This window comes from Saccoglossus kowalevskii, chromosome 19 (assembly GCF_978046115.1).
Source record: "Saccoglossus kowalevskii chromosome 19, keSacKowa6.1, whole genome shotgun sequence".
Taxonomy (NCBI): domain Eukaryota; kingdom Metazoa; phylum Hemichordata; class Enteropneusta; family Harrimaniidae; genus Saccoglossus; species Saccoglossus kowalevskii.
This window is the reverse complement of record NC_140659.1, coordinates 21322337-21350014: the sequence shown is the minus strand read 5'-3', so window position 1 is coordinate 21350014 and position 27678 is coordinate 21322337. Positions and strand designations below refer to the sequence as shown.

Below are 27678 nucleotides of genomic sequence, written 5' to 3'. Positions count from 1 at the left end.
TGACTGAGAACTTGAAACGGTTGAGATACCCTTGATTTGACTGAGAACTTGAAACGGTTGAGATACCCTTGATTTGACTGAGAACTTGAAACGGTTGAGATACCCTTGATTTGACTGAGAACTTGAAACGGTTGAGATACCCTTGATTTGACTGAGAACTTGAAACGGTTGAGATACCCTTGATTTGACTGAGAACTTGAAACGGTTGAGATACCCTTGATTTGACTGAGAACTTGAAACGGTTGAGATACCCTTGATTTGACTGAGAACTTGAAACGGTTGAGATACCCTTGATTTGACTGAGAACTTGAAACGGTTGAGATACCCTTGATTTGACTGAAAACTTGAAACTGTTATAACGTGGTTGAGATTTCCGTTATTCTTTTAGTTATTTCATGTCGATAGCGTTCATACCTAGGAATAGAGAAAGATATCATCAATGTTACAATGGACCATTTTCCATTTACCCTGAAAACTCATGTTAAGTTTTAAATCAAATGTAAAAGCCAGACAAACAAAGATTACAGCATCGCAGTGTTGTTAAAATATTACGCGAGATTCAACAAACGCAAAACATAAATAAACACTGTTGGTAATCTGTCTGAGTAAGAGATCAATGGCTAATAGATGATTTTCTGCTCACTGCAAGATCATGGGTATTGTGTGAAATGGGAGGACTGAATGACAAATGATTTGACTTTGAATTTATTTTGTATAGCCCAATGTCGAAATGCCGATCTTTGACAAAGGAATAATTCATTAAGATACCCTTACTTCATCAAAGTAACCATCATCATCACCATTATTAAGCGTGAAAATATGCCCCAAATACTTCCACAGTCAAATGTTTGTTTTTTCTGAAATTTTCTCTTTTAGAATTTAAAAGAATATTATCAGCAGACTTCTTTGATTTTTCTAGGTTTTGATCGCATCATATTATGGAAAATCAAATCTCTAGACGAACTCGAGTATGAGTATCAAAGATAAAACACTTACTTCTTCTTGATTGTTGTAATTTTCTTTTGCTCTTCTTCTTCAATTTTTGTCAGAATCGCCTTCAGCACAGGTAGGTCGACATGAATATACTGCGTAACCTAGCAACATATTCAATAATCATATATATCAAATCTCTATTAGTAGTAATACACATAAAAAATACAAGGTGGACATTTTTATTTCTAACATCAAACAAATGGCACTATCGCACTTAGACACAAATGATCATATTCACCCAGTAATAAACACTTGTCAATTTGTCATGTGGGGTTAACTGCTACATTTTCACTTAAGTGATTGTACACTAACATGGCGTGTTCAGTGTAACTATCAATTATTCATTTATTTATAGATTTTTATTTGTATATTTATTTAATTTATTTATTTAGTACATTTATTCTAGTTAGTTTAAAAATATTATCTTATTAACGAAAACAAATCTTTGTTGATGCAAACAGCCTATGTAATCTATTTTCACATGGAAACAATAAAGTTTATTACCAAACGCTTCAGCGTGGTATTAAGATTTTGTTTTCAGGCTTGGGTGGTACCAAGGTGGAAAATGGTTGCACATATGGGGGGTAATTCCTGGAATTGCAATAGAGAGGGTTCAGGCCGAAATACATATATATAGTGTTTCCATGTTTCGTCTGATATTTCTGTGGTATTCTGCTGCTGTAAATAATGCAAGATTTGTTCCGAAATTCAGTGTGTTGTGTGCACTCCAGGGTTATACGTTTTTTTTGCTCAAAACACCCCTATTTTTTAATGGCAGAGTCGAATAGTTTCACTCCCACTGGGAAATCTGCATTGTTACTTGAATGAGAGCTAACTAAACACATTTTCCAGACCGGCGAAAGTGTATGCAACAGCCAATTTTAACAGCCTGTCACGTGATTTTAGTCTGAATGTCAACCTCAAAAGAGGCTAATCCATTTACGCAGGTATAACTGGGAATAGAATATGTGAGGGATTGTATCAACAGAGATGTGTATAATGAAAAGTAACATCTATCCTTCTTTTACATCGCTGAGCATTTCCGTTTTAGTATACTGGTTTGAAATTGTTGAATTTGCATGATTTGCAATGTGTTTTTTTACTGAAACTCCCCTATTGATCGAATCCCGGGTTTGAAAGAGAACGGCACACCACGTGATTCGTTTGAATACAATGGTGAAGGCACGCAAGCATGACTTACGTTGTCAGCAGTAGTCGCTGAGCTTCACGCTACATCTTCACTTGTGATGTTGCTTGTTAGCCGTGGATTGAATTAATCTTGATTACCGGTTAAAATGTTGCTTATTTGGCGTTGGTGATCTTTATTTGGAACTGGGTAACGTCGCCAGCAGAAACCTCCTGGGATTTTGATGTTGATGGTTGCGCCTCCATGGCAATCGCTAATTTTACTGCGGGTGGATCTTCCAAGAGCCCTTCGGGGTTTATAAAACTCATTCAACATACATAAAGTTCTCTCAATCGTAGTAGTCCATGTGATGTACACCTAATATGCCAAACATGTTACTGAACGATTTTGCCAATGAAAACAAGCCGGTTGGCGATCCACTCCACTAAAAAAAAACTAGCAATATGTTTTCGGCTGTTGCCATGGTAGGACATGAACGTGAAGCTAACGTCGGTTTATAACTAAAACTGGGCACCGTATACAAAGTTCGCAAAAAAACATTCAGTCCTTAGAAGTCATTTTATTTTATTGCTAGGACATATGCTGTTGTTAGGGATTGGTCAGTTACTTCGGCCTGGGGGTGGATCAGTAGGGGGGTTACCCTGTTTTTGATTTTGCGAATGGGGGGGGGGGTCACCCTGTTTTCCACAATTCACACACGCGCTTATGTATATATTTTTTTAAATTTTATTTCAGAACAATAGATTAAAAAGTTAATCGTACAAATGTGTTCTTAATAATAACTATTACCCATATTGCCTATAAATTTGTTGATGCAAAAAATGTTATAGGCTAAATATTTTGGGGTTGAAGTTGACAAATAACTAACAGATTATGCAATGCGGCAGAGCCCCATGCAATTATACAGTTAAGTTTTGAACACATCCCAAGTCCATGTGATATCAGATTATTTTATTTAAAGTCTGAAGTCACCATTGTATAAGATATTTACTGGATTTATCCAATTGTAGCTGGAGACGGAAAAACACAGCAATTAGTACAAAGAGCAGTGACAGTTTTTGTTCAGCAAATCAAAAAAGTTAAATGGATTCATGTATATAAATAAATAGTTTTTTTGTTTTTTTAACTTTTAAATATGCATATTTTGCTCTGTAAAATACCAAAATCCAACACAAATTTATACAAAAATCAAAGTGTCCTTTGTTTTCATAAGCACAGACTGTGCTTCAGGTGTAAAGCTTTCCTGGTCTATAAGATATGAAAGATATATTAAATCCAAATTAGTTTTCGAACCGCCTAGATTCAAATCCTCTTTTCCTATCTTATAAGGGCGTTTATCAAGTACTCCACAGCTTTGTTTTTATTTACTATCTTTAGCAGCATAGATTTCCCTACTTCCTGCAGCTTTTTCTGTAGTCGTTTTTTGGCTTTATGCTTCCCCTCCCCTCCTAAGGTGACTGGTCTATTAAATGCAAACACTAAAAATTACGGCAAACCACGATATTTTCAATGCACATCATACATTTTGTAATCATGTCAGAGCCAAAACTGTTAATGTTTCTTTGTTTTTCGGGGGGGTCAGCATGTTTTAAAATATAATGTTAGGGGGTCGCCCACTTTTTTGTTGTTGATAGGGGTGGGTCAACTGAGATTTACAGCTGACAAAATGGAATCTGCCGACCCCCCAGGCCAGAGTAACTGAACAATCCCTTAAATTTATTATTTCCAACCGATAGTATTTTCTAGATTGCAGGCAGCATTTACAGTTCATTCAAAGTTCAAAGTTGCGTCGGGATTACGTTGATACAGTGTAACAATGTCGGCGTCGGTGATCTCTTACCGGTGTGCAATGTAGCCAAAATAAAAGGCATGAATACAAGACTAGTGGGAGGTAATAAATTTGGGGTCGAAAGTATTCAAAAAACAGTTTTTGGCTGTTGCCATGGACCAGGATTGTTTTGCCAATTAGTGACGGTACGACCTGCCTGACGTGAAGGTATTAAAACATTCAGTTGTTGGCTGTTTCCATGGAAACGGTTGTCAGAATTTGTTTTCAGATTTTACCAATAGTAACTTTGTGCCCACACTCAAGCTGAGCAAAATGAGCTATGTCTGAGGTGTTGCATCCAAAATTTGTAGGAGATACATTTCCTGATAACTAGGGCGAAGGTGTGACCTACCTGCTAAGTTTGAGCGAAATTGGCCAAGCCAAACAAATCACAGAAGAATTAATACGTGAAAACACTAGAAATCACACACACATACACAGATACACAAAATTAAAGTGATTTTAAGGGCAATCCAAGTGGAGCGAATCGCCAATACCATGTTCATTTGCATATTGACTGTGAAAATACCAAAAAACATCATTGCATGGGTGATATGCAAATTAGTTTTAGTCAAAATAAGTTACTGCTTAGAAGTACCATTACTGTTGTTCAAATTTCATTTCACTCGGCAAATATATTCATGTACCCAAACGTAAAGTATCGTACTTCTAAATAATGTTTCTTTCTGCTATGTTTCGAAAAACGCTACTCTTGAACGGACTACTTTATTCGCTCTCAGACCTCATTTGCATATGGGGTGTGGAAGTACAGATTTTGATTTCAGGGACGAATCAAAATAAACTGCAGTATATATGTAATAATGTGGAAAACTTCCTTTCACTGTGAACATTTTTCCGCTAAAATAAATTCCAGTGAAAATGCCATTTCCCTCATACTCTATTGAGACTTGACACAGCACAGTGAAAATTTGATTCACACCGTATGCTTGAAAACTTTTCATCGAAAATAAATTAAGTGAAATTCTGTGTGATTTCATGAGAGTTGAAAATGAAAAAATTATATGACACCCAACCCTACCACTCCATACACAATGTAACCACACCTCAAAAACATCCTTTCACCAGTGTATTCTATTTGAATTCAGGAGAAATTTAAATAAACAAATTATATGACAACGAACTTAATTATAATTTCAACCTCTAGTTCAGCACTGATTAAATAAACTACCTCGTCTTTATGCCAACTTGAAGTTATTCAATGCCTACACCAGTGACTTCAAAATCTATGTTTCAATTCCAGGAATTTCACTTGCTATTAATTGTATGGGAGTGCCAGTCTTTCATGAATTTCTATTGTCATGTCAATTTCTTGTGATTACTCGGAAAATGAAGCTGTAACCACAGACCACAGTGCTGCAACTAAATCCTGGTATAAGCACCGGTTAGGCAGTCTTGAACTATGCATGTGAAGCCAGCTGAGAGGTATATCCAATCCTATAGATTTCTCATTGTTTGGTAACTATTTGCTGCAAATGCAACAAAAATCAATATAAAAATATTACCCACACAGCATTCTACAGGTTACTTGTTATTATTATTATTACCTCATGGGTTACATCTTTCACTGCAGTTTTTTCCACTATGTATATCTTTGCATATTCTTCACTGGGTCCCATGTTTACTCTTTCCAATAATGGAAAATCTGTTTGTTTCATGTGCATAGTTTCTGTGAATAGAACAATAACATATAACAATGACATAGAACAATAGCATATAACAATGACATAGAACAATAGCATATAACAATGACATAGAACAATAGCATATAACAATAACCTATACATAATAACATTGAGAACAATATCAGAAGTCTGATTTAGCACATTTGGTGAAATGGGAAATTCAAATAATCAATAATTTGTTAAATGTTACAGAATAGAAATAGGGTAGCATCAGTGAAACACAACTACATGTACGCACAGCACCCCACATGCGGTTATAGCGCCCTCAGGTGGTTCTATACGTGTTTTACCATTGTGTTGTATACATTAACAGGGGACCCATATTGAACACAACGTGATGTGACAACTGTAGCGTTTTAATTCAAAGCCAGATGTTACACTTTCAGATCTAGGTGAGTAAAAAAAAAGGATGACAATCTTCTACGGTGTACTAGTATTCTACTTGAGGTAGTTTGAGCCAAATTCAAATTCACACAAGGGGTATGTAGGGGTATACTTAAGTGCTGATCACCCCATCCTTGACCAAGTGGTTCTTTCCTGAACACAGTCTGTTATGAGTCATATGATGCTTTCAGACCAGGTCATGTATAGCACATACCTCTACACATGCTGCCTTGCATGATGGGTGTTTCCCTCAAAGGCTAGGCCCACTGCCGAAACAGTGGATTGGTGTCAGGAAGGGCATCCGGCCAATTATCTCATGCTCCAAAAAACCTTAAATGGCAGTTACAGATTGCCACTAGTTTAAGGTGAATCCGGCCACCCTCGTCTTCGGGGACCAAACCGGATTTAAAACTCTGGACTACTACTACACAACATAGTGTAAAAATCACTGGTAACGACCTCAACCCTGAGATGGAAACGTGTAAACAAGATCTGAGGATTAAAACAATGCCCTCTTTCAACAACCTAATAGTAGGTGAATAAAGCCAAGGTAAATATAAATCGCAGGAACAGAATAGTACTGTTCACACTACACGAAGTACCGGGTACAATTTAAGATAATCTCATATGTTTGCATATCGAATAGACCCAATTGTGTTCATGCACGGATGGAAACATCGGTTAGATTAGAAAAACAATTATTTTTTCACGTCGATGTAGCATTGCAAAAAAAGAAAAACGCTTGCAGCAGCACATAGATATGCGTTGCTGATGACGGTTTGCATTCATTCATTACTACAGCATTCAACCATATCTAGCTGAACTGCGTCATGTTATAGTAGTATGAATCAGTATATGTTATCTTAAATTCACCACTGAGGGCGTGATTTTGGTTCATGACATACGTTCAGGCAGCAAATCTTAGTATGTGCCAAGTTTCGATCCCGAGCATCTATTGATACTCAGATTGAGTACTTTTCGTCAGTCCCGAACGTTCACATGCACTTCAACAAGTGCGAACAAGGCTTTTTGTGAGTACCTCCTGTTTCTTTAACTTTACAGAGCATGAATTCTTCTGGTGTATTCTCCACTGCAAACTTTAGTAAGAGTGATCCAATGACCTCTGGGGCAGTCATAAGACTATTTACACGTACATTAGTAACACTACCATGAGTAGGAGTAAACACAGCTGTCTGTAAATAACAACAATAAATAATAATAAACATCTCTCAAATCAATGCCAAAGGGCGAGGTTTGTAAGCAAACCTTATACCACATTATAAAACATCAAAAACAAGAGAATTTACTGTTCCATAAAAAACTTATATATATCATACACTACATAATGCCCGATTCATAATCCTATGAGAAAGCTGATGAGTGAGCTGTGTAATAATTTTCAAAATCATGACTCGCCCCATTTGACCATAATTGAATTAATAATTGCACATTAATAGAGAAATAATTTATGCAAAAATAAACTTGTGCATCCTGCCTATGTTTTCTATGCCTCTATTATAGGTGAGATGATGTTGATATTGATGATATTATTTTATATTGCAGATTGTCTTTTACTTTTGATTGCTTGGATACTAGTACTTTAGTGAGAAGATATGTTTAGTTTTATACTTGCTCAATGTATTTTTAATCACATTTATGTGAACATTAAATGAATGCATTTTTCATTCACATATGTGGAGATTAAAAAAAATAGAATTCACATTTTTGGAGTATATTTTTAGACAGGCTGTTAGGAAAGACTGCCACAACCTCTGATCCTAACATGAGAATGACTAGTTAAAGCGGGGGGAGTTGTCACCTGCACATGCGTCAGATGGCCATAGCGTGTCATTGTTTACAAACAAGCATCTACCCATGAGCCTTTGTGTTTTTAGCATGTGTTGTTATCGTCGATTGGGACTCAATTCCCACGGGTGCGCAGGTGACGAACCTCCCGCTTTAAATATTACCTACCTCTTTATTATAATAGTGTCCACTGAATGACATTTTTCGTCTTCTCTGCAAACTTTTTGCTCTACTTGGTATATTCTGCACTTTAGGCCTTGACTGGTTGATCATACTTTTAGAACGTACAAGATTCTCTTTGCTACCTAATTCAGGTTCATCCTTCGTTAAAATCTTCTCAGTTTTAAACACATCACCTCGGCTGTTAAAGAAATCACTTTTCTGTTTTGAGAAGAGATCGTTAGTTCTATCACGCAAACTTCCAGCACTGAGTAAACTCTCACCGATTCCACGTGTACGTAAACTTCCAAATTCAGGATTCCGCAAACCTGAGGCACGAGGAAGACTGTCAAAGTCTTTGAATGCAGCTCCGTTTTGGTTCACGCTACGTGTTGATGTTGAAGACGTTGAGTATGTAACTTTCTTAGTTTGTAACTGTTTACGAATTCCTGATGGCGACTGCGATTCCTTTACTTCATGTACAACATCTTTCTTGCTTTTAACTTCTTGCTTTTCTTTTCTAAAAGCTCCCTTTTCTTTATCTACTTCATCTGTCTCGCTTACAAATTCTTTCTCAAATTTAAGATTCTGTTTTTCCCTCCTCATATCCTTCTCTGTTTTCACATCAACAGAACCTTTCGCAGTCTCTTTATTTTGAAATGTTTCTTTCTTCACTTTTCTGATATCATTTTTATCTTTACCGACTTCAACCTCGCTAGTTTCTTCACCCATGTCTTCCTCGGCATTAATTTCAATCTGACTGTCTCGTAACAAGTGTCTGTTTCGTTTAGTTGCATCTCCCATTGCCTGCATCAATTTCTCTTCAAGTCCACTATCAAATATCATACTATTACCACGTCTCTTCCATGTTGCCTGTTCTTTTTTCAGATTGATTGGTGCTTTCACTCCCCAGTAAATTTTCAAGACTCCTTCAAGCACGGGAACTCCTGTATCCTATGAACCAATAATGAGTTGTAAATGAGGAGAAAACTTGCATGCATGATGACAATAGGGTGTGCATGCACTTAATAAACATGAAGTGCCTAACTACCACTTTTGAAATGAATTTGAGAGTGTCTAACTACCTCTTGATCAAAAACAGCTTCATCATCTTGATACAATTTGTTTATTTCCATAGCATGATGCAATGGTTCTTATTGACTCAGACATTTGAGTTTATTCAGGAAATCTTAAGTCCCTGTTCGGATGAAATGTCAATTTTTGCCATTCCACGTAAGGCTTGGTTTTGTTCAAACTTGTTCAATCTCAGACATTCTCTGACTAAACATTTTCATATTTAGATATACATCATGTCTCACATATGCACATGTATTACGGTAAGTTGACAATTCAATTCAAGATGACCGAATGGTGGTCATTTAATGCTAAAAGAGTCACTTTCTCGAAATCGGTTTTTAGTTATGTAAATGTATGTATGTTTTGTTCAAACTTGGATTGTTTTAACTAGGCAGGAATCTCCCTCTATTTCGCATGTACATGCATCAAACAGACGGAAATAAGTCTAAAGTCTAAACAGTCCAAGTCACTGCACAAGCTCAAACGTGTAATTGTCGTTCTTTTATTTACTCAGTACATGCCTTTACTGACTTTAGTGTACCACCAAATAAAATATATCACATTTATGAGCTAAATAAATTGGTAACAAATTAATTTCCTAACTAATTATTAACAATAGTTGCATACCTCTTTGAGCATTAGGTGTCCGTATTTTCCCTCATAGAACTCGTTGTATTCTCGTAGTTTGGACTTTACATCAATCCTAAACAATATAGATACACATAAGTGATATAGAACAATGAAAAACAAAAATTCTGAAAACAAAAACGTCCACTATTGTAAACGTATAGCTGCCAAAGCAGAATGACCCAGGGTATCAGATTGGTAATAACTTAATAGCAAAATACATAGCAAAATATTATGAAAAGGAGTCTTCTAAAAAAATGTATGTGTTGTTAAAGGGATTAAGTTTCACTATTTCGAAGTTTGGAACATATTCACTGTGTTTCAGTAAACAATTAGTTCTAGAATAATTTTACATATTCATGGGTTTTTAATTTAATTAGGGAACAAACATTTGAAATCATGGGGGTGGGTACTGGAAACATATGACTGTACTCTATATTTTTATTGTTGCTGAATTCTCTCAACAATTGTTCCGACAACAACAACAACAACAACATCATGCAACCTTTTCTCTCTCGGTGCCTAGCTTGCAATTTTTTTCTTTTAAGAAATCTTCCGGCCACCCCCCCACGATTTTAAATGGACGACCCCTTATGAGCAAAATTTAAACTGAGTGAATAAATAATGTTTTTTGTCAAGTTAGAACTTAAATCAGATCTTTGTTCATAAGAGGATAATAAGAAAACAACTATCAGAGATAGTGTGCCCTCTATTGAACAGAACTGATTCTCAGAAGGATTCTTGAGCCATAATTAAACTCTACAAGTCATTTGGAGTATTAAAATGTAGAGAGAGAGAGAGCTATTAAAGACAAAAATAGGAATTCTTCTGCACTTTTTTCATATATTCTACAATAATTCTGGAAATGAACCCTAATTTTGGAGCCAACAGACAAAATTTGAATCAATATTCAGTTCTTACTCGAACAATTTTGCTATTTTCGTCCCAAAGGAAATTGCAGACTATAAACAGGTCTAATTTTGTGAATTTCTGATGAAAAGAGGGAACTGGTGGTGAAAAGGCGAAACTGTTGTGACACAATTTCCATTGATTTTATACTTTTATAAAATGTGAATTTCATTTTACCAAATTACAAATTGCATAACAATAGTAAGACATATTTGAAAATCTATGTAAGATTTTTGCGTTACAAAAAATATCAAATCAGCTCAAAGCACACATACATGCACTTGCATTGAAAATGATGACTATAACAATAGTAAGACATATTTGAAGATCTATGTAAGATTTTTTGTAGCGTTATTAGTACGCCAGTGAATGAGCATAACCAGTTGCGTCACGAAAAATATCATATCAGCTCAAAGCACACATGAACTGGCATTGAAAATGATGTCATATTTTTGTTCTTGACCTAAAATACAAGTTACAATTTCACGGTTATCCCTTTGAACCATAAAATATTGGTGTAGTATTTTCTACATTTTTAAATACGCTCTGTCTTTTGTGTACGTTTCGAGAAATAATAGTTGACAACAGGGGATTTTTTGTGTTTACTGCAAGATCTCACATAATTCTAGAAGATGCAGATTGAACATCTGCCGCAAAAAATTGAATGATTTGAATGTCATTTTTATTCAGAGACGAATATGGTGACATACCGTTACTTTATCAAAACTGAACATCAACAAATGCGTATACTGTAGAATACTTTATTTTCGCTTAGAATTTATTTTTCGCTATTTTCGCTTAAGGGATGATTTCGTGAAAATAAAATCCGGCGAATATACTTGTTTTCCTATATTTCACATTCAATTCATCAAAAATCAGTGAAAATAAATTCCATACAAAACGCCCAAAATGCCTTTTCAGTGAAAATTAATTCCAGCTAAAATAAAGTATTTCACAATAGTACATTATTAAGCCTGGAAACACACAAAAAAACCACTTTAGTGATTGTTGAATCTCATGCAAAGTTTTAATGTTTTTTACGTCTCATTTTATGCTCAACCCAATATTTTGCAGTGAACGGAAAATGATATATTCTGGGCCATGTAAAATGTCATAATAATACACATATGTACATATAAACTTTTATGACATTTTCTGTCAATGCCCTCTCCCTCCCCCCCCCCATTGATTTTGGCATGATGGGGAGGCTTTCAGTGGGCAATGTGTTGAATCATCTAAATCAAGGCAAAATCAGCTTACTTTGTTGCAATTTCTTGATATAGTTGTAAAACTTCTAGTTTTTCCCATTGCTGTTTTTGGTCTTCTTTACCCATTGGAGTAGGTTCCGCCATCACTTTGATATTTCTGTAGTTACTAGAAAAACAATATTACATATACTACAAGATTATTAAAGAATACCACAAGGTATACATCAACCAACATGTACTGTAAAATACTTTATTTTAGCTGGAATTAATTTTTGCTGAAAAGACTTTTTAGGTGTTTTATGTATGGAATTAATTTTCACTGATTTTTGACAAGTTGAATGTAAAATATAGGAAAAAAGGTATATTCACTGGATTTTAATTTCACTGTATCATCCCTTCAACGATAAATTAATTCCAAGCGAAAATAAAGTATTCTACAGTAGCTTGTAACCATAATTTAGTAAGTGATTATAACAGCTTGGATCATGTCCTTGTGTCTGCATGATCATTTGCGTTTAGACAACGTAATTCTATTTCAGTCCTGCTACATTGCATCCAATGCAAACAAAGGAAAGCGTTCATAGGTGACATAAAATATAAGGAAGACATTCAAACGTGTTCGTGTTCGTAACACTTTCGAAGATGTCCATACAGTGTTTTCTGGAATGATTAATTAATTACACTCTTATAAAATATTTTGAGAAAATACAATTGATGTTGTATAAAATAATATTAATTAATATTAATATTAATTAAGCTGTCAACCAGGCAATGGTAACAAGAAGACTAGCTAATACATTACAATGAATAGAAGCACTAATTATTCAGTATTGCAACAAATTTTATAAATTTACTCCTAATAGAACACGTTTTGTTGCAGTTTTAACATTCCCCGTATTCCATGAATGTTTCACCTTGCTTAGTGACTGGTTAGGGAAAATTAATATTGTCACAACAGATCTCGAGCTATATTGCTGATCAGTGAGTGGCGTTAGCATGCTGGTAAGCAGATATGTAAACATATGACATCATAGTGCATTGGCCATACTATGTATATCTCATGGTTCACTAGCTTTATGCATTGGCTAATAAAAATACCGTATTTAATCAGAAAAGCATGGCTAAAATACTGTATAGTTAGCTGGAATTAATTTTTGCTGAAAAGACTTTTTGGATATTTTGTATGGAATGAATGAATGTAAAATATAATAATAATAACTTTATTACACTACTAAAAACCTTCAGAAGGTTTTTGTATGGTAAGGAACATAAATACAAAGAAATAAAAAAACATACAATACATAAGAGATAAAAATAAAATGTTAGTAAAATAAAAGAAAAAATAAATCAATTACTTTCTGTGGTTTTAAAAATTGTGCTCTTTAAGTATTTTGCTAAAGCTATATTACTGTAAAATGACTAATTTTCACTGGGTTTAAATTTCACTGATTTACCATTTCAGGCATATTCAGTGGGTTTTAAATTCACGGTTTCGTCATTTAGATAATGTGTTTTATGCTAAATTTTACATATTCACTGGGTTTTAATTTAGCGCATTTTCCCAGTCAGCGAAATAAGCTAAATTAAAACCCAGTGAATAATTACCCCCTTTACAGTATTCTCCATAATCTTTTTAAATATGGAATTCACATCCATTGTGTAAATATTTATTGCACACTCATCAAACAGTTTTTTTCTTTGTTCTATATAGCCAGTACAAAATAGCAGGAAATGTTTTTCATCTCCTAATGCTTTAGTGTTACATTTATTACAGTGTCTATTTTCTAATTCTATTTTGTGCTTTGTTCTTCTACCTAATTCTATTTCTAAGTTGTGGTCACTCAGACGGAATTTTGAAAGCATTTTCCTGAGGCTGAAATTTGAAATGTTTTGCAAATAATTTTCCATATTATAACTTACTTTGAATAGTTTGTATGTTCTCAGTTTTGTTCCCCTATTTTCATTGGTTTCACTGAAATTTAGTTCTTCTCTCCATCTTTGAATATAAATCTCAGATAGTCTAGGGAAAACGGTATTCTTGCTTGATTCTATTTTCACTAAAGCATTCCTTCAGCGAAAATAGCGAAAATTAATTCCAAGCAAAAATAAATTATTCTACAGTACATGAAAGTTTTGGTTAAATGTGAAGTTAGTGATAACATTATTGCCTGCATTACAGCTGCACTATCAGTATATATATTTCACAATTTTTTCTTGAATTACTGTAAAATATTTTCGCTTAGAATTTATTTTCGCTGAAAGAATGATTCAGTGAAAATAAAATCCAGCGAATATACTTTTTTTTCATATATTTTACATTCAACTCATCAAAAATCAGTGAAAATAAATTCCACACAAAACACCCACAAAGTCTTTTCAGCGAAAATTAATTCCAGTTAAAATAAAGTAATTCACAGTATACAATTTCATGTTGTCTTTTACTGGATGACATTTTCCCAACCCTGATGCCACAAGCCTGGCGTGTACTCTCTTCTTTTCCACTGCTGATTGGGACAACAGGCACACATAGAATACATGTGCCTGTAAATCCAGACACAGTGTTTATTACATGTACAGTATTGTACTTACCAATACAATGTACAAGAGATAAATTTCTTGACTTGAAAAGTTCCACAGGAGTAATTAACCACTGTGATATACTGAATTTGTTGACATAGTTTGTGAAATATGAGATACCTTCTACCATCTTTCATCACTATTATAATCTCTATTAGGAGTGATCTACTGAAGATGGTGACAGCTGGCATACCAGCTGTATTATTGGTGAAGATTAGGCATCCAAATGTACATGTATCCATGGCAACCACTATTTCTGTTTTTTCATTTTGAGAATAATTTTAAATAACTAAATTTTTCTTCAGTTTTGTTGAAATTTGAACTCAAATGCAATTACTATGACTGCAAGAAAAAATGGAATAGCACTACCAAAGACACTGTTATAATATAAGTAATACCTTATATCTATATAGCTTACAGTGTAGCCATTGCTTCCTATGGCAACACTTTATGTTTCTCTCAATCAGCATCTTCATGAATATTTAAACACATGTAGAAACAAATGCTATTGGTGATAAAACTGATTGCTATGTAAATATCACAGTAAATGCTTTTTTACTGCATCCCTTCAGATTTTGCAGCCTTTACTGTACGCAATTGTTAAACTTACCAGACAGACGTTTTCTTGATATGTGGTCATATGGTTTTGTTTAATATCTCATGACCACATGACCTTGAATTTAATACTCCAAATATTTTGTATTTCAATATTTAGTGCCTTTCACATATAATGTAAGAAATAGCCAAAACTTGTAGAGCAAAATCAAACATTGAACAGATAGGACAAAAACTTGCAATTATAAGCAAAGTGAAAGAACATCTTAATAATAATGTTTAATAATAATAATAATAATAATAATAATAATAATAATAATAATAATAATAATAATCAAAATTTTGGTGTAACATTTTGCAAATTTGTATGTAATTAATTTCTAATTAATTTTCTAATTTACTAATTAACTCATTTATTTATTTAGATTGTTTTAGAGAAAGAATTTTAAGAATGTTTACAAAGAGAGAAAAGAATACATTATTCCTAGAGAATAAAATACAAATTTACGATTTATTTTTTTTATAGAAAATTATCATAGAAAACAATAATGGTAACTTCAGAACTTATTTTGAAGATTTTTTGTGTTACTTGTTCCTAAAGTATAATTATGCGTTATATCGGGACGTAGCCTGGTATGCATCCGTATATGCACATACGAAAGTGATTTATAATTTGCAGTCATTGGACAATCCTAGATGACATGAATTCTTTGTTTGCATTAATGAGACACAGGGAACCCTTGAAAGGTAAGTTACCGGGAAGTCAAAGTGACAATATAAAAACTGATGAAACCTTTGACCGCTGCAGACACACCACTGAACTGTCAGACCATAAGGAAGCAGATAATGAACAAACAAACAGTTATGTTAAATTGGAGCATGCTCTAGAGATAAGGTTGCCATGGCTAGGTCAGTATGGATGTTTGCCAGAATACAGCATGCCAAGGTGATGGCAGTGGGTACAATGATTCCAATGTCAGTTGTACAATTGGCAAGGAAGTGTTAAGATGACAGTTGTTATTGATGATGTCATCAGAAGTTGACCTTATAATCAGGTCATGGAATCAAATAAAGAAAAGGCGAAGTCAAAATAATTCCTATTGTTTCAAATTTGTACGGCTATATAGTGATTACCGGGTACTAATATAATTGGCCATCATTGTCATTGACCAACAATTCAAGTTTAAATGCATGTTTAGCCTGTACTGTAGTGAATGACCACAAAGCAGTGGGAACACACTCGATCACCACATGTCCTCATAAGCTGTTTTCATACAGCTCTTGGTTGTATTTTTGACTTTTAACGACTGTTCTAGAAAATTCATCTAATCACATTTAAGCTTATGGGCTACCATTAAAAATTACATAAAATCAAAACAAACAAGCCATGCATGGCACAGTCCCCGTTAGTTATCGAATTTAAGATATATAGTTTTAGTAATATAGCTGGAACATAAACATGTCAGGAATATGATTATGATGATTGCTTAACATTTAAATGATTGACATTTGTATATGATCGTCAAACGAGTATTGAGAGATATTGCTCTGGAACAGCATTAATTAAAACAAAATCAGCCATTTTGAATACATGTATAATGAATATTTAAAATTTAAACATAATCAGTCACAGCAAGTCAGAGATATGGCATTAGAACCACATTCATTAAAACAAACGGACATCAAAACATAAGTCCCTGTTTTCGGACTGCGTCCGAACGGGGACTAAGAAAGTGTGATCACTGAACTACTTTTGAAAATACCGTAGCCATTTTTGAGCCATTTACCATTGGTTCCTATGACAAAAAGTTTAAGTCAAATTCAAAATTGTGTTTGGGTACATAAAGTGAAATAATCATATTCAGTTATAATACAATTATTTATCTGGAATTATTGCAAAATTCTGAGGAATACTGAATTAGAAGCCATGACTTTGTTAAAATGTTACAATGCAACAGAGGAGATGAGAAATAGTGAATTTTGGGTTTTCAATTGTTTTCTCAAAAATGTGCGCAGCTTCTAACAGGAATGCAGCTTTGAGTTTTACGATACTACTTAAGTTTTATAAAATACTGCTTTAAGATGTAGTTCCAAAAAGGACAAAAAAATTGTCACCAACAAAATATTTCATACTGAGCAAAGAAAGACCACAAAGGTTGGTGACAAGTGAATAAATCTGCAACTATGTATATATTTAAAAACAAACAAAAAACGAGAGAATTTTTCCACTCTGATTAAATAGGTTGAATGCTCGCAAACGACCTTAAATGAGTTTGTACTATATAAGTATGCAGTATAGATCAGAAGTTGTGGGAGACCATTATTATGACGTTCATGTGAATCTTAAGGTTATGAATGTCAGTATATTAAATTCCCACAGTAACACAATATCCATGAATTATAAACCACTTTATTTTATACCACAGTTACTATCAATTACATGTAACTGTGAAATCAGATTTTGTCCTTCCGAAGGCAGGCTGTCAAACAATGGTATGATGAAAATCATAGTTTACAGTCCGCAGTTGTTGACGAGTCATATTTAAAGAGACATGAACACAATATTGTCTGCATGTGTCAAACACAGTGGTACATGCCATATGGCGCATATATCAAATACTATATATAAGAAACTAGCAAGAAATAAATGCTGTATACTGTAGAATACTTTATTTTCGCTTGGAATTTATTTTCGCTATTTTCGCTGAAGGGATGATTCCGTGAAAATAAAATCCAGCGAATATACTTTTTTAAGCTTGTCACAAATCAGTGAAAATAGATTCCAAGCAAAACGCCCAAAAAGCCTTTTTAGCGAAAATTAATTCCAGCGAAAATAAAGTATTCCACAGTAGATGCTGTGGAATACTTTATTTTCGCTTGGAATTTATTTTCGATATTTTCGCTGAAGGGATGTTTTCATGAAAATAAAATCCAGCGAATATACTTTTTTTCCTATACTTCACATTAAACTCATCAAAAATCAGTGAAAATAAATTCCACACAAAACACCCAAAAAGCCTTTTCAGTGAAAATTAATTCCAGCGAAAATAAAGTATTCCACAGTATTTGATATTGCGGTTGATTACGTATTTGCAAAAAATGCAGCCCGTACGTGTCTCCTTAACAACATATGTTGATTCATGTACGTAGTGATAAAAATAACTATTGCAGATGTTAAATATAAAACAGCAGTCATCCCATTATTTACAACTTACACCGTATAGCCAATATAGCCAGCTAAATGTAAATTAAAAATATATATACTAATTATTTCAGTCAGATGTCTCAAAACTTGAATTTTTGTTTTCAATATTTATATGTCATGTTGATATCCCCCATATATTTATTCATTGACAATCAAATTCACATTTAATCTCATTACTTTTAGTAAAGGGTGGTAGTCATCAAAACGATTTGATATATACGTTGTGTACACATGTGGGACAAATATTTTGTTTATTATTTACACAAACAGATGAAGCTCACATTCACAATTTTCAATGGTCATGATGTTCATTGGAAATAATCACCAAAATGAGACTTTTCAGATTAAAATGGTATCACATCTAATTATAAGTGGTGTTCTCACTGGACGAAATAAGCCGTTGTCACAACGCCTTTTATTTGAGAACGTTGTTAAAATGTGCGTGTGAACAGAATACGTTTTTGACACCGTTAGACCAGATCCTAAACGCCATTGTCACACCAGCTCTTGTACAACGCAATGTGTCGTGTGAACACAATACGACAAACACCCTCTATCGCTGACTTATTTATGCTTGTCATTGCACAAGATGGCATCAGAGGTTACAGGTCGAACTGGTCAGACGAAGAAACAAGATTACTAATATCTGTATGGAGAGAATTGAATATTCAAAGAATGACGAACGGAACATCTAGGGATGCTAGAGTATATGCTGTCAACGCAGAAAAAGCGACTGAAAAGAGGTTGGACAGGACGTCATTACAATGTGAACAGAAAATCAAAACTTGACGTATAAAGTACAGAGAAGTGACTGAGCACAACAACAGAAGCGGTAGAGGTCCGAAAACTATGCCATTTTGGAATGAACTACACAAAATATTAGGTGGAAGGCCAGCATTCAATCCTCAAACACCTGTGTTTTTACTAAGTGAGAACGCGAGCAGACAATTCAGCAGATTATCTAATATTTGCACAACAAAAAAACAGTGTTAACATCAGCGTTTTTTAGACATATGAGACGTAGCTTACGATAAACACAGCCTTGATAGGTTGACAAAATATGGTCTAGTTGCCAGTACATTTCAACAAGTCAATACATACACAACACTAAATCACCATAGCAACATGTAATGCACCAGGAAGTTGTTTTGTTTGCCTTGTTTTGTCGTTTTTTTTCTGTTTACTTCTCACTATTTTGGGTCTAACAGAGTAAAAGAGACTGAAAACCTAACAAGGGACGCTGAGTGACATCAGCACGGTACTGTTCAATTCACCTAACACGGGACGCTGAGTGACATCAGCACGGTACTGTTCAATTCACCTAACACGGGACGCTGAGTGACATCAGCACGGTACTGTTCAATTCACCTAACACGGGACGCTGAGTGACATCAGCACGGTACTGTTCAATTCACCTAACACGGGACGCTGAGTGACATCAGCACGGTACTGTTCAATTCAGCTCCTTTACAACTATAAAACTTTATGGAGTTAACATAAAACTATGGTGTAATGTAATGAGGTCAATAAAAGAAATTAATACCTCATTAAAGATGCATTGAGGTCAATAAACAAAACTACTACCTCATTATTGATGCATTGAGGTCAATAAAGAAATTAATACCTCATTAAAGATGCATTGAGGTCAATAAACAAAACTACTACCTCATTATTGATGCATTGAGGTCAATAAAGAAATTAATACCTCATTAAAGATGCATTGAGGTCAATAAACAAAACTACTACCTCATTTTTGATGCATTGAGGTCAATAAAGAAAATTACTAACTCATTAAAGATGCATTGAGGTCAATAAACAAAACTACTATCTCATTATTGATGCATTGAGGTCAATAAAGAAAATTACTAACTCATTAAAGATGCATTGAGGTCAATAAACAAAACTACTATCTCATTATTGATGCACCAATCAATAATTACTTCATGATTGATGCACAAAGGTCAATAAACAAAATTACCATCTCATTATTAATGTACAAAGGTCAATAAACAAAATTTCCATCTCATTATTGATGCAATGAGATCAATAAACAAAATTACCATCTCATTATTGATGTAATGAGGTCAATAAACAAAATTTCCATTTCATTATTGATGCAATGAGGTCAATAAACAAAATTTCCATCTCATTATTGATGCAATGAGGTCAATAAACAAAATTACCATCTCATTATTGATGTAATGAGGTCAATAAACAAAATTTCCATCTCATTATTGATGCCCGAGGTCAATAAACAAAATTACCATCTCATTATTGATGTAATGAGGTCAATAAACAAAATTACCATCTCATTATTGATGCCCGAGGTTAATAAACAAAATTTCCATCTCATTATTGATGTAATGAGGTCAGTGTAAACAACTACTGATTGTAATTTATTTTCATCATGGAATACAAGTACAAATAATTTAATTTAATTTAATTTAATTTTAAGAAAATTTTGCAACAAGTAAATATTTCCAATAAATCCAGCATTTTGGCAGCTGTTTTTTTTTAAGATGATTACAACTAACCACAAAGCATGAGGTATGTGCAGTAGTTATAGGAATCTTCACAGCTGGACACGCACAGATAAATAGTATAGCACATTGAGTGTTTAGTCACAAAGGTCATTCATTATACTTGGTATATGTCTACAATTTAAATAAATCATTAAACCTTGGAACTTTACTGTCACAGTTGTACTGTGTATGGCTGTGTAATACTCACAATGGCTCCCCATTAACACAGACCCCACCCTACCATTCACCAATTTTACAAGATAACTTCATTGACAAATACTTTGAATTGAATAGATTTAAGTTTGTAAGATGCAAAGTCTTTGGACAGGCATGACATTTTCGCAAGAATGTTTTTAAAATATAAAATCAGACAAAATAACAAAAACATTATCTAATATAATATGAATGACACATGAAAGTATTATTATAAACCGATTTTATTGTTAATTAAAAACTGAGATTTAATTGTTGAATATTAGGCTAATGAGAGAGCTAGAATAGTTTCTAATCAACAATATTCATAATTTAGCACTTACAGTTGGCATAAATAAAATTGTTGGCCTGATATTAAATTCATCATGGAAATATAATAACGATGGGACAAAAAAAAAAATAAAAGCCATGGAAATATGTCTCACAACATTTATGATAAATCAGTGACAAATTTATTACCCATGTTTTTTTTTGTACATCCATGTATTTTTCAACCCAAATTATGGCTTCTTGCCAAAATTAAATAATTCCAACTTTTTAAATAATCTAAGAAGGGGTAAGAAGAACCGTAAAATTTGTATTAGAAGCTGCATCCCTAATAGAAGTCGCACCCATTCTTGTTGAATAATTGAGAACCACAAAATCATTATTTCTCATATGTGTTGGGGCTCTAATAGAAGCCGCATCCATTCTGTTGCATTGTACCATTTTAATAGAAGCTGCAGCTTTTAATACAGTGTTTACAGAACTTAATAGATTTACAGTGAGTATGAACATTACAGAGGTACATGCATGAGGTACCTGTATTACAATTAGCATTGATGTGAAAAAAAACATCTGTACTGTGAGTTACTAGCACCAAAGTAACAATGGCTGATATATTTTACACTTATAAACTGAGTCAATACCCTGCAACAAGTATCTACCGGTAGGGGTTAAAGTAACAACCAGTCATCTATTATTTTCAACAGCTCTATTACAATGCCTGACCTCTGACCTTTTTGTTTTATGAGGCACGCAACAGTTACTCTGGCCACTATTTCCGCCTAAAAAAACCAAATCAAATTTTGGACTTTCCCAGCTAAAATGCATTCTCATAATTTAATAATATGATCTTGTATTTTTGAAGATAATATTTAAACAATCCAACACCTTGCTGCCAAATTACATGTCAACATATTTTGACATCTTCAATGAAACAAATAAAGCACGAATAATAAATATTGCAAAACATTATAAAACTATTCGTAGCAAAATTTATACTGACCTTTCACAGAGTTTCAGATTTAAAAAAAAAAGTTTTTTTACATACCGGGTATTAACTGCCAAAAATTCACAGTACCCGGTAGTTCAGAGATTACAGTGAAGCAAAACATTGGTTACGACATGTATACAACCGTATTTGACTACTGTAAAACGACTAATTTTTACTGGGTTTAAATTTCACTGATTTACCATTTCAGGCATATTCAGTGGGTTTTAAATTCACGGTTTTACCATTTACATAATGTGTTCTATGCTAATATTTACATATTCGCTGGGTTCAATTTATTTCAGTTTTAAAAATTAAATCCCAGTGAATAATTAATCCTTTTACAGTATATGTATTATATATTAAAGCTTTCAGATGATATGTAGGTTTATAAAGCAGTATGGCTTAGTTACTTTAAGAAACAGTCTGAATTACAGATTAATTTTTGACTCGTGGCTATTACTACCCCATTTTGACTACGGTTGTTAGGTTCAAGCAAGTACGACTAAACCCATATGTTTGCTTATCAACTAGAACAAGTCGTGTTCACACCTACATATAATTGTTAATAGTGCTAATGGAATTTACTACCAGTACCAGTATACAAGTTTTTTTAATTTTGATTTCACAGTACGATGACTAGGGAGGTATATATTTTATGAAACACTAACAACGTAAATCTAAAAGTTCAAATTGAAGAAAAACAGGAAGTCTATAGTACACAATCAACCATATTTTTTTTTTTCAGAACAATGTCTCTGGATGCGCTCACGTTGGAAATAATATTTGCTCTACTAGTTGTGCATGTTCTTATGTAAAATTTGAGTTATTGATCAAAAGATATGAACAAGTTAAGACATTTTACAAATTGCATTCCATCAAAGCAAAGCAGATCAAATCAACATGCTCAGCATACTCCCAGGCATACTGTATAGATTAGTGTTGGCACTAGAATTAGATACTGGAAACAAAACACTAGTAGCTGTAGAGAACATATCCCACTGTCATAACAAGTTATAACACACCAACTTTAACCCAAGAGAATTAAATCCTAGTCCCACAGTAAGCCACTTTAAATCAGATGTGATCACGTACTAGCAACTGTGATTAGACCAAAGGGACTGTGGTTTAATAGAACATTATTGACATTTTTTTCAAACAGTGGAATCTGTTCTATTTTCGGAGATATTAAAGCAATTAATAAGTAAGATAATTCATTAGTCATATGTTAATCACAACTACTGTTGGTAGATTTGCGGATTGTTGTTTTGTTTTTCACGCACATTTTGACATTACACATTTACATTAAGTCACTGCATAATATCACTGACCACGTTCTCTTTGATTATCCTTTTTCTATTTTGCTTTCTAAATGTACTTCTGTCAATAATCTTATCTCTTCTGATCAATGTACAAAATATCTTATTTTCCTTTGCTGCATTTCCGATTTGAGCCATCTTGTAATTTTGACTGATTATAAAGTAATACTTTTGTTTTATCATGTGTAATAAGACATAATTGAACAAAACGAAATATTGATGCGTTAATGTTGTTGAGTGGTAGTAAATGTAGTAAGCGATAACAAGACATTTTACCAACTCATTCATTTTATGATAGTAAATTTTGAAGAAAAAAATTCTAATTTACTACGCTTACTAATTATACAGAGAGAATTTAATCAGATCTTTGTGCCTATTAATGATTAACCACTATCAAACACCACAAACCCCTCACCAGGTGGCACACACATCAAACTTAATGCAGTGCCCGATGGCTGTTCTAAGTTATTCAGTTTCTTCACTCATCACAGTTGAAAAAATATATAAGTATTATGACAAATATACTAAGTGAATCAGACGAAACAAACGAAATAAAATATATTTTATCGATTTGTAGGTGGACCACCCGATCGATCGATAATCTCTGAGACACTGAGCCGAAGACAACGCAGTTCACCGGAAATCGAAGGACAACGACACAGTACACTTTATCCATGCCGTATTCACTCTGTCCTGTCACGGGTGAAACAACCGTGACGACAGCTCTTATTCAAGTCGTGTATGCATACACATTTAGTCTCAAAAGTAGTAAAACGTTATAAATTGACCCACCTCTCCGAGAAAACGCGAACACTTGGCCAAACTTCACATATATAAACAGAGTCGACACGATAACACACAGCACTCAGTGACGACACAACTTGGGAACCCGGAAGTGATATCAAATATTTATAACCACGTTTCCGGGCTTCGCGACGTCCGCTGAAAAATATAGTACCTTGTCAAACTTGTATTTTGTAATGTATTCCAGCAAATTTCCCTCTACTCAAGGCGTAATCAAGAATTCGTTCAATATTTGCGTTACATGCTAAACATATGGGCTATTTTAAAAAAATATGATATGCTTGTAATATCATTGCGCGAAAACTTTTGTGGAGAAAAAGTGATGCGGCGTGAAGTTGTTTTGAATGGGGTATGTATTAACTATTATCGCGATTCGTGGGTGTGTATCTGTAATAAAGAACATCCATCGATTACTGAGTAGCATTAGTCTCAGTTCAATGCGCTTTAAAATAAACCCCTCCAACGCAAATGACGTCACATATAATAAATACGACGAATATTTCTGCGTTGAAATAAACACGGCCTGAGAAATAATTCATGATAAAATAAAATACAATAAAATACAGACAACTAATAAATGTAGTCAGTAAGTCAGTCAGTATGGCCGTGCCAAGTGTTGGTCTAAACATGGAGGTAAAACAATGAAGACCTCCATGGTCTAAAGAAGGGGGGTAAGGGGGGTTGCTGGTACAGGTTACAGGGAATAAAACAAGGCATTTTACGTTTTTACAGTTTTTACATTTACAGTAAAAAATAGGTTTTTACACTTTACAGATGAAGCAAATTTCATATTAAATTGTTATACATGTAATATATTTGATAATTTGTGTTTAAGAATCAAAATTGGAAATTGCGTAAGAATTACATTTAATGTGGAAAATGCTTTATACGATTACAAAAAAAAAAAAAAAAAAAAAAAAATCTTTGTACAAATTACGGACGAATCAAAATAGCTGATTACATTTTACATCCTGTCCATGTCTACGAATTTACGTTTTTTTATTTTTTTATTTAAATTACATCATTACGAAAATAAAAACAATTGATTACAGCTTACGAAAATACCTCTTCTAATCTCTAAACAAATACAGTGCTATCAATAATGTTAAATATTATCTGGAATTATTATCTGGGGTTTGAATATGTCTTAGGTCGGCGACGAGAATATGTACCCAGGTGAAAAGTTCTAATTATTAACAATTTTGAAACTGACGCCGCATGCTATCTACTAAATTTATGTGTTACTGCGCCCTCTTGCGGACACCAAAATGCAACCAGTAGTGCTCAGTTTCATACATTTGGTATGTATATTTGTACACCTCAATCTTATCACTCCCATTTATTTTGGAGATTAGGATGGCAGACGCAGCACATGAGGCCCTCGGCATACGACTTTATGACTAAGGGACGGATCAGTTATTACAGCCGGGGCTGGGCCGGCAAATTCCGGGGGGGGGGGCTTATTTCTGAAGTATCAAGAGGGGGGTCAGTCTTTTTAGACAGCATTTGAGGGGAGTCACCTTATTTATAAAATATTGCAAATTATAAGTTACAACATGCCACACTTTCTTCACAGAATTTTGCAAGTATAAACTGTTACTTTCTTTCCAGGTTGGTATTATCAGCATTGTATTTCTATAGCATTTCGAAATTATTACACTAGCAAGTATCGGTATTTTAATTATAATTTATTGCGGTGCACTACAGAAACAATTTATGGTGTATGACAGCAAATGATATAAAAACTTGAAATGAAATATTAACAATATTGTAACAATTAATGCTCTGTGAAAAGAGCACGACACGCTCTGTTGCTGTAAGTCTGGGATGTGATTTGTAAATATAAACTGTAAACAGAAATAAACTAGTTATAAATTGCAATAATGTCAATGTAAATGTTGAAAAATACAGTACATATCTACACCATGTAAAGTATGGATGGTTATATATCAAATAATTTATATTGACTACAGAACAATAAATTAAATAAAAATATAAAAAGTGCTTTATGTAAATGTGTAAATTATACCATAATAAATAAATATTATTAAGTGGAAATAAATAGGTTGACATATTCCATTGATTGCATGCAGTTTGGAATCACTGTCATATGGATTGAACAGTATTGAAGTTTGTGTTCCTCAGAAATGTTTACAACTTTCTTCTTTCTGGCCAGTGAAGAGGAGGATCACAGTGAAGTGCGGTAGACAGTGACAACAAGATCTAGGGGACAAGCAGGCACTTGGAGACATGCACTGTTTTGCTTATTTGGAAAAAAACATTCTTTTTTTCACTCAATGAGTATAGTATGCAGACAATCTACAACAACTAACTATAACTATACTAAATAATTAACTATAAAAATGTTTTAAAAAGAACTGAAAATGGGGGTGTGTGTGTCACATTACTTTTAGTCTTTGTCCGGGGGGGGGGGGGCACCATAATTTTCATTGCGGTTACGGGGGGGTATTGATTTTGTTTCTACATTTAAAAAAAGTTGCCGGCCCAGTCCCGGCCATAAAAACTGATCAGCCCCTAAGGACTAACGACAGTCTTAGATGTCCGATGTTAAACGCCCTCTATGGCCAAGGAGTCACACTTGAAACGGAGCTGCCACATTGTGGTGTCGTAATCGAGAATCTGTCTAACTGTTTACTTAAGGAGAATTCGATACCACGAATTTAAAACTCATACGAATAATACCTATTTGGTTTGCCTTGTCTAGAACTCTACTATTATGAAACTTAAATTGCGATTTTGGATCAATATTGAACCTCAAAATCTTTCTCAACTAAAATTTGATCAAATAGTACAATAGTCATAGTATAGCTGTAGGGTGGATGACAATTACACACTCGCATAATTTTTACATTTGCTAGGGTGTAATTTCATTGACCACCGCCCATTCTATACCATCTTTCCCAGGCAACGGCGTGACCATTGTTCCGTAGGACGGCCACCACCTTGCCCAGGTTGTTCATTGACGCTGCAGGTCGGCGTTCTTTCAACACCGATCTGACGCATATCGCGCAAGGTGTGTCGGGAGTTTGTTCGAAATTTCGAATGTTTAGAAGTGAATCGTCGGCCGGCACGTATTTTACGGGTATATCAAATCGTTTCAGGGGCATGTTTACTAAAAAACGATAAATAAAACTTAGAAATATTGTAAGGACATACTGGCCCCAAAATTGGACAAATTTGCAATAAGTTTACGCTGCTAATGTCTGGTTCGGAAGGCGTTCTACGCGTTCAATGACGTTCTACGTGTGATTTACTTGCGCTCAAGAACGTTCTATTTTCGAACTAGTTGAAACCAGAAATAAGGCAACTACTTTCGAACTTCAAACACAAATTTTATTATCGTTATTATGTGTTAGTTTCTGTTGTTTC

General features: G+C 34.0%; 1 protein-coding gene across 1 annotated transcript; it reads right to left on the bottom strand.

The window, feature by feature from the left end:
* Positions 1-257: 257 nt before the first annotated feature.
* On the bottom strand, positions 258-24386 carry LOC100366511 (uncharacterized). Its single transcript, XM_002734999.4, has 8 exons — positions 24277-24386; positions 11894-12007; positions 9725-9800; positions 8030-8974; positions 7095-7248; positions 5534-5655; positions 997-1094; positions 258-414 (listed from the first exon to the last, which is right to left on the bottom strand). Exons 2-8 carry the CDS (start codon positions 11983-11985, stop codon positions 354-356), a joined length of 1548 nt encoding a protein of 515 aa, XP_002735045.3. The 5' UTR covers positions 11986-12007; positions 24277-24386; the 3' UTR covers positions 258-353.
* Between the last annotated feature and the right edge of the window lie 3292 nt (positions 24387-27678).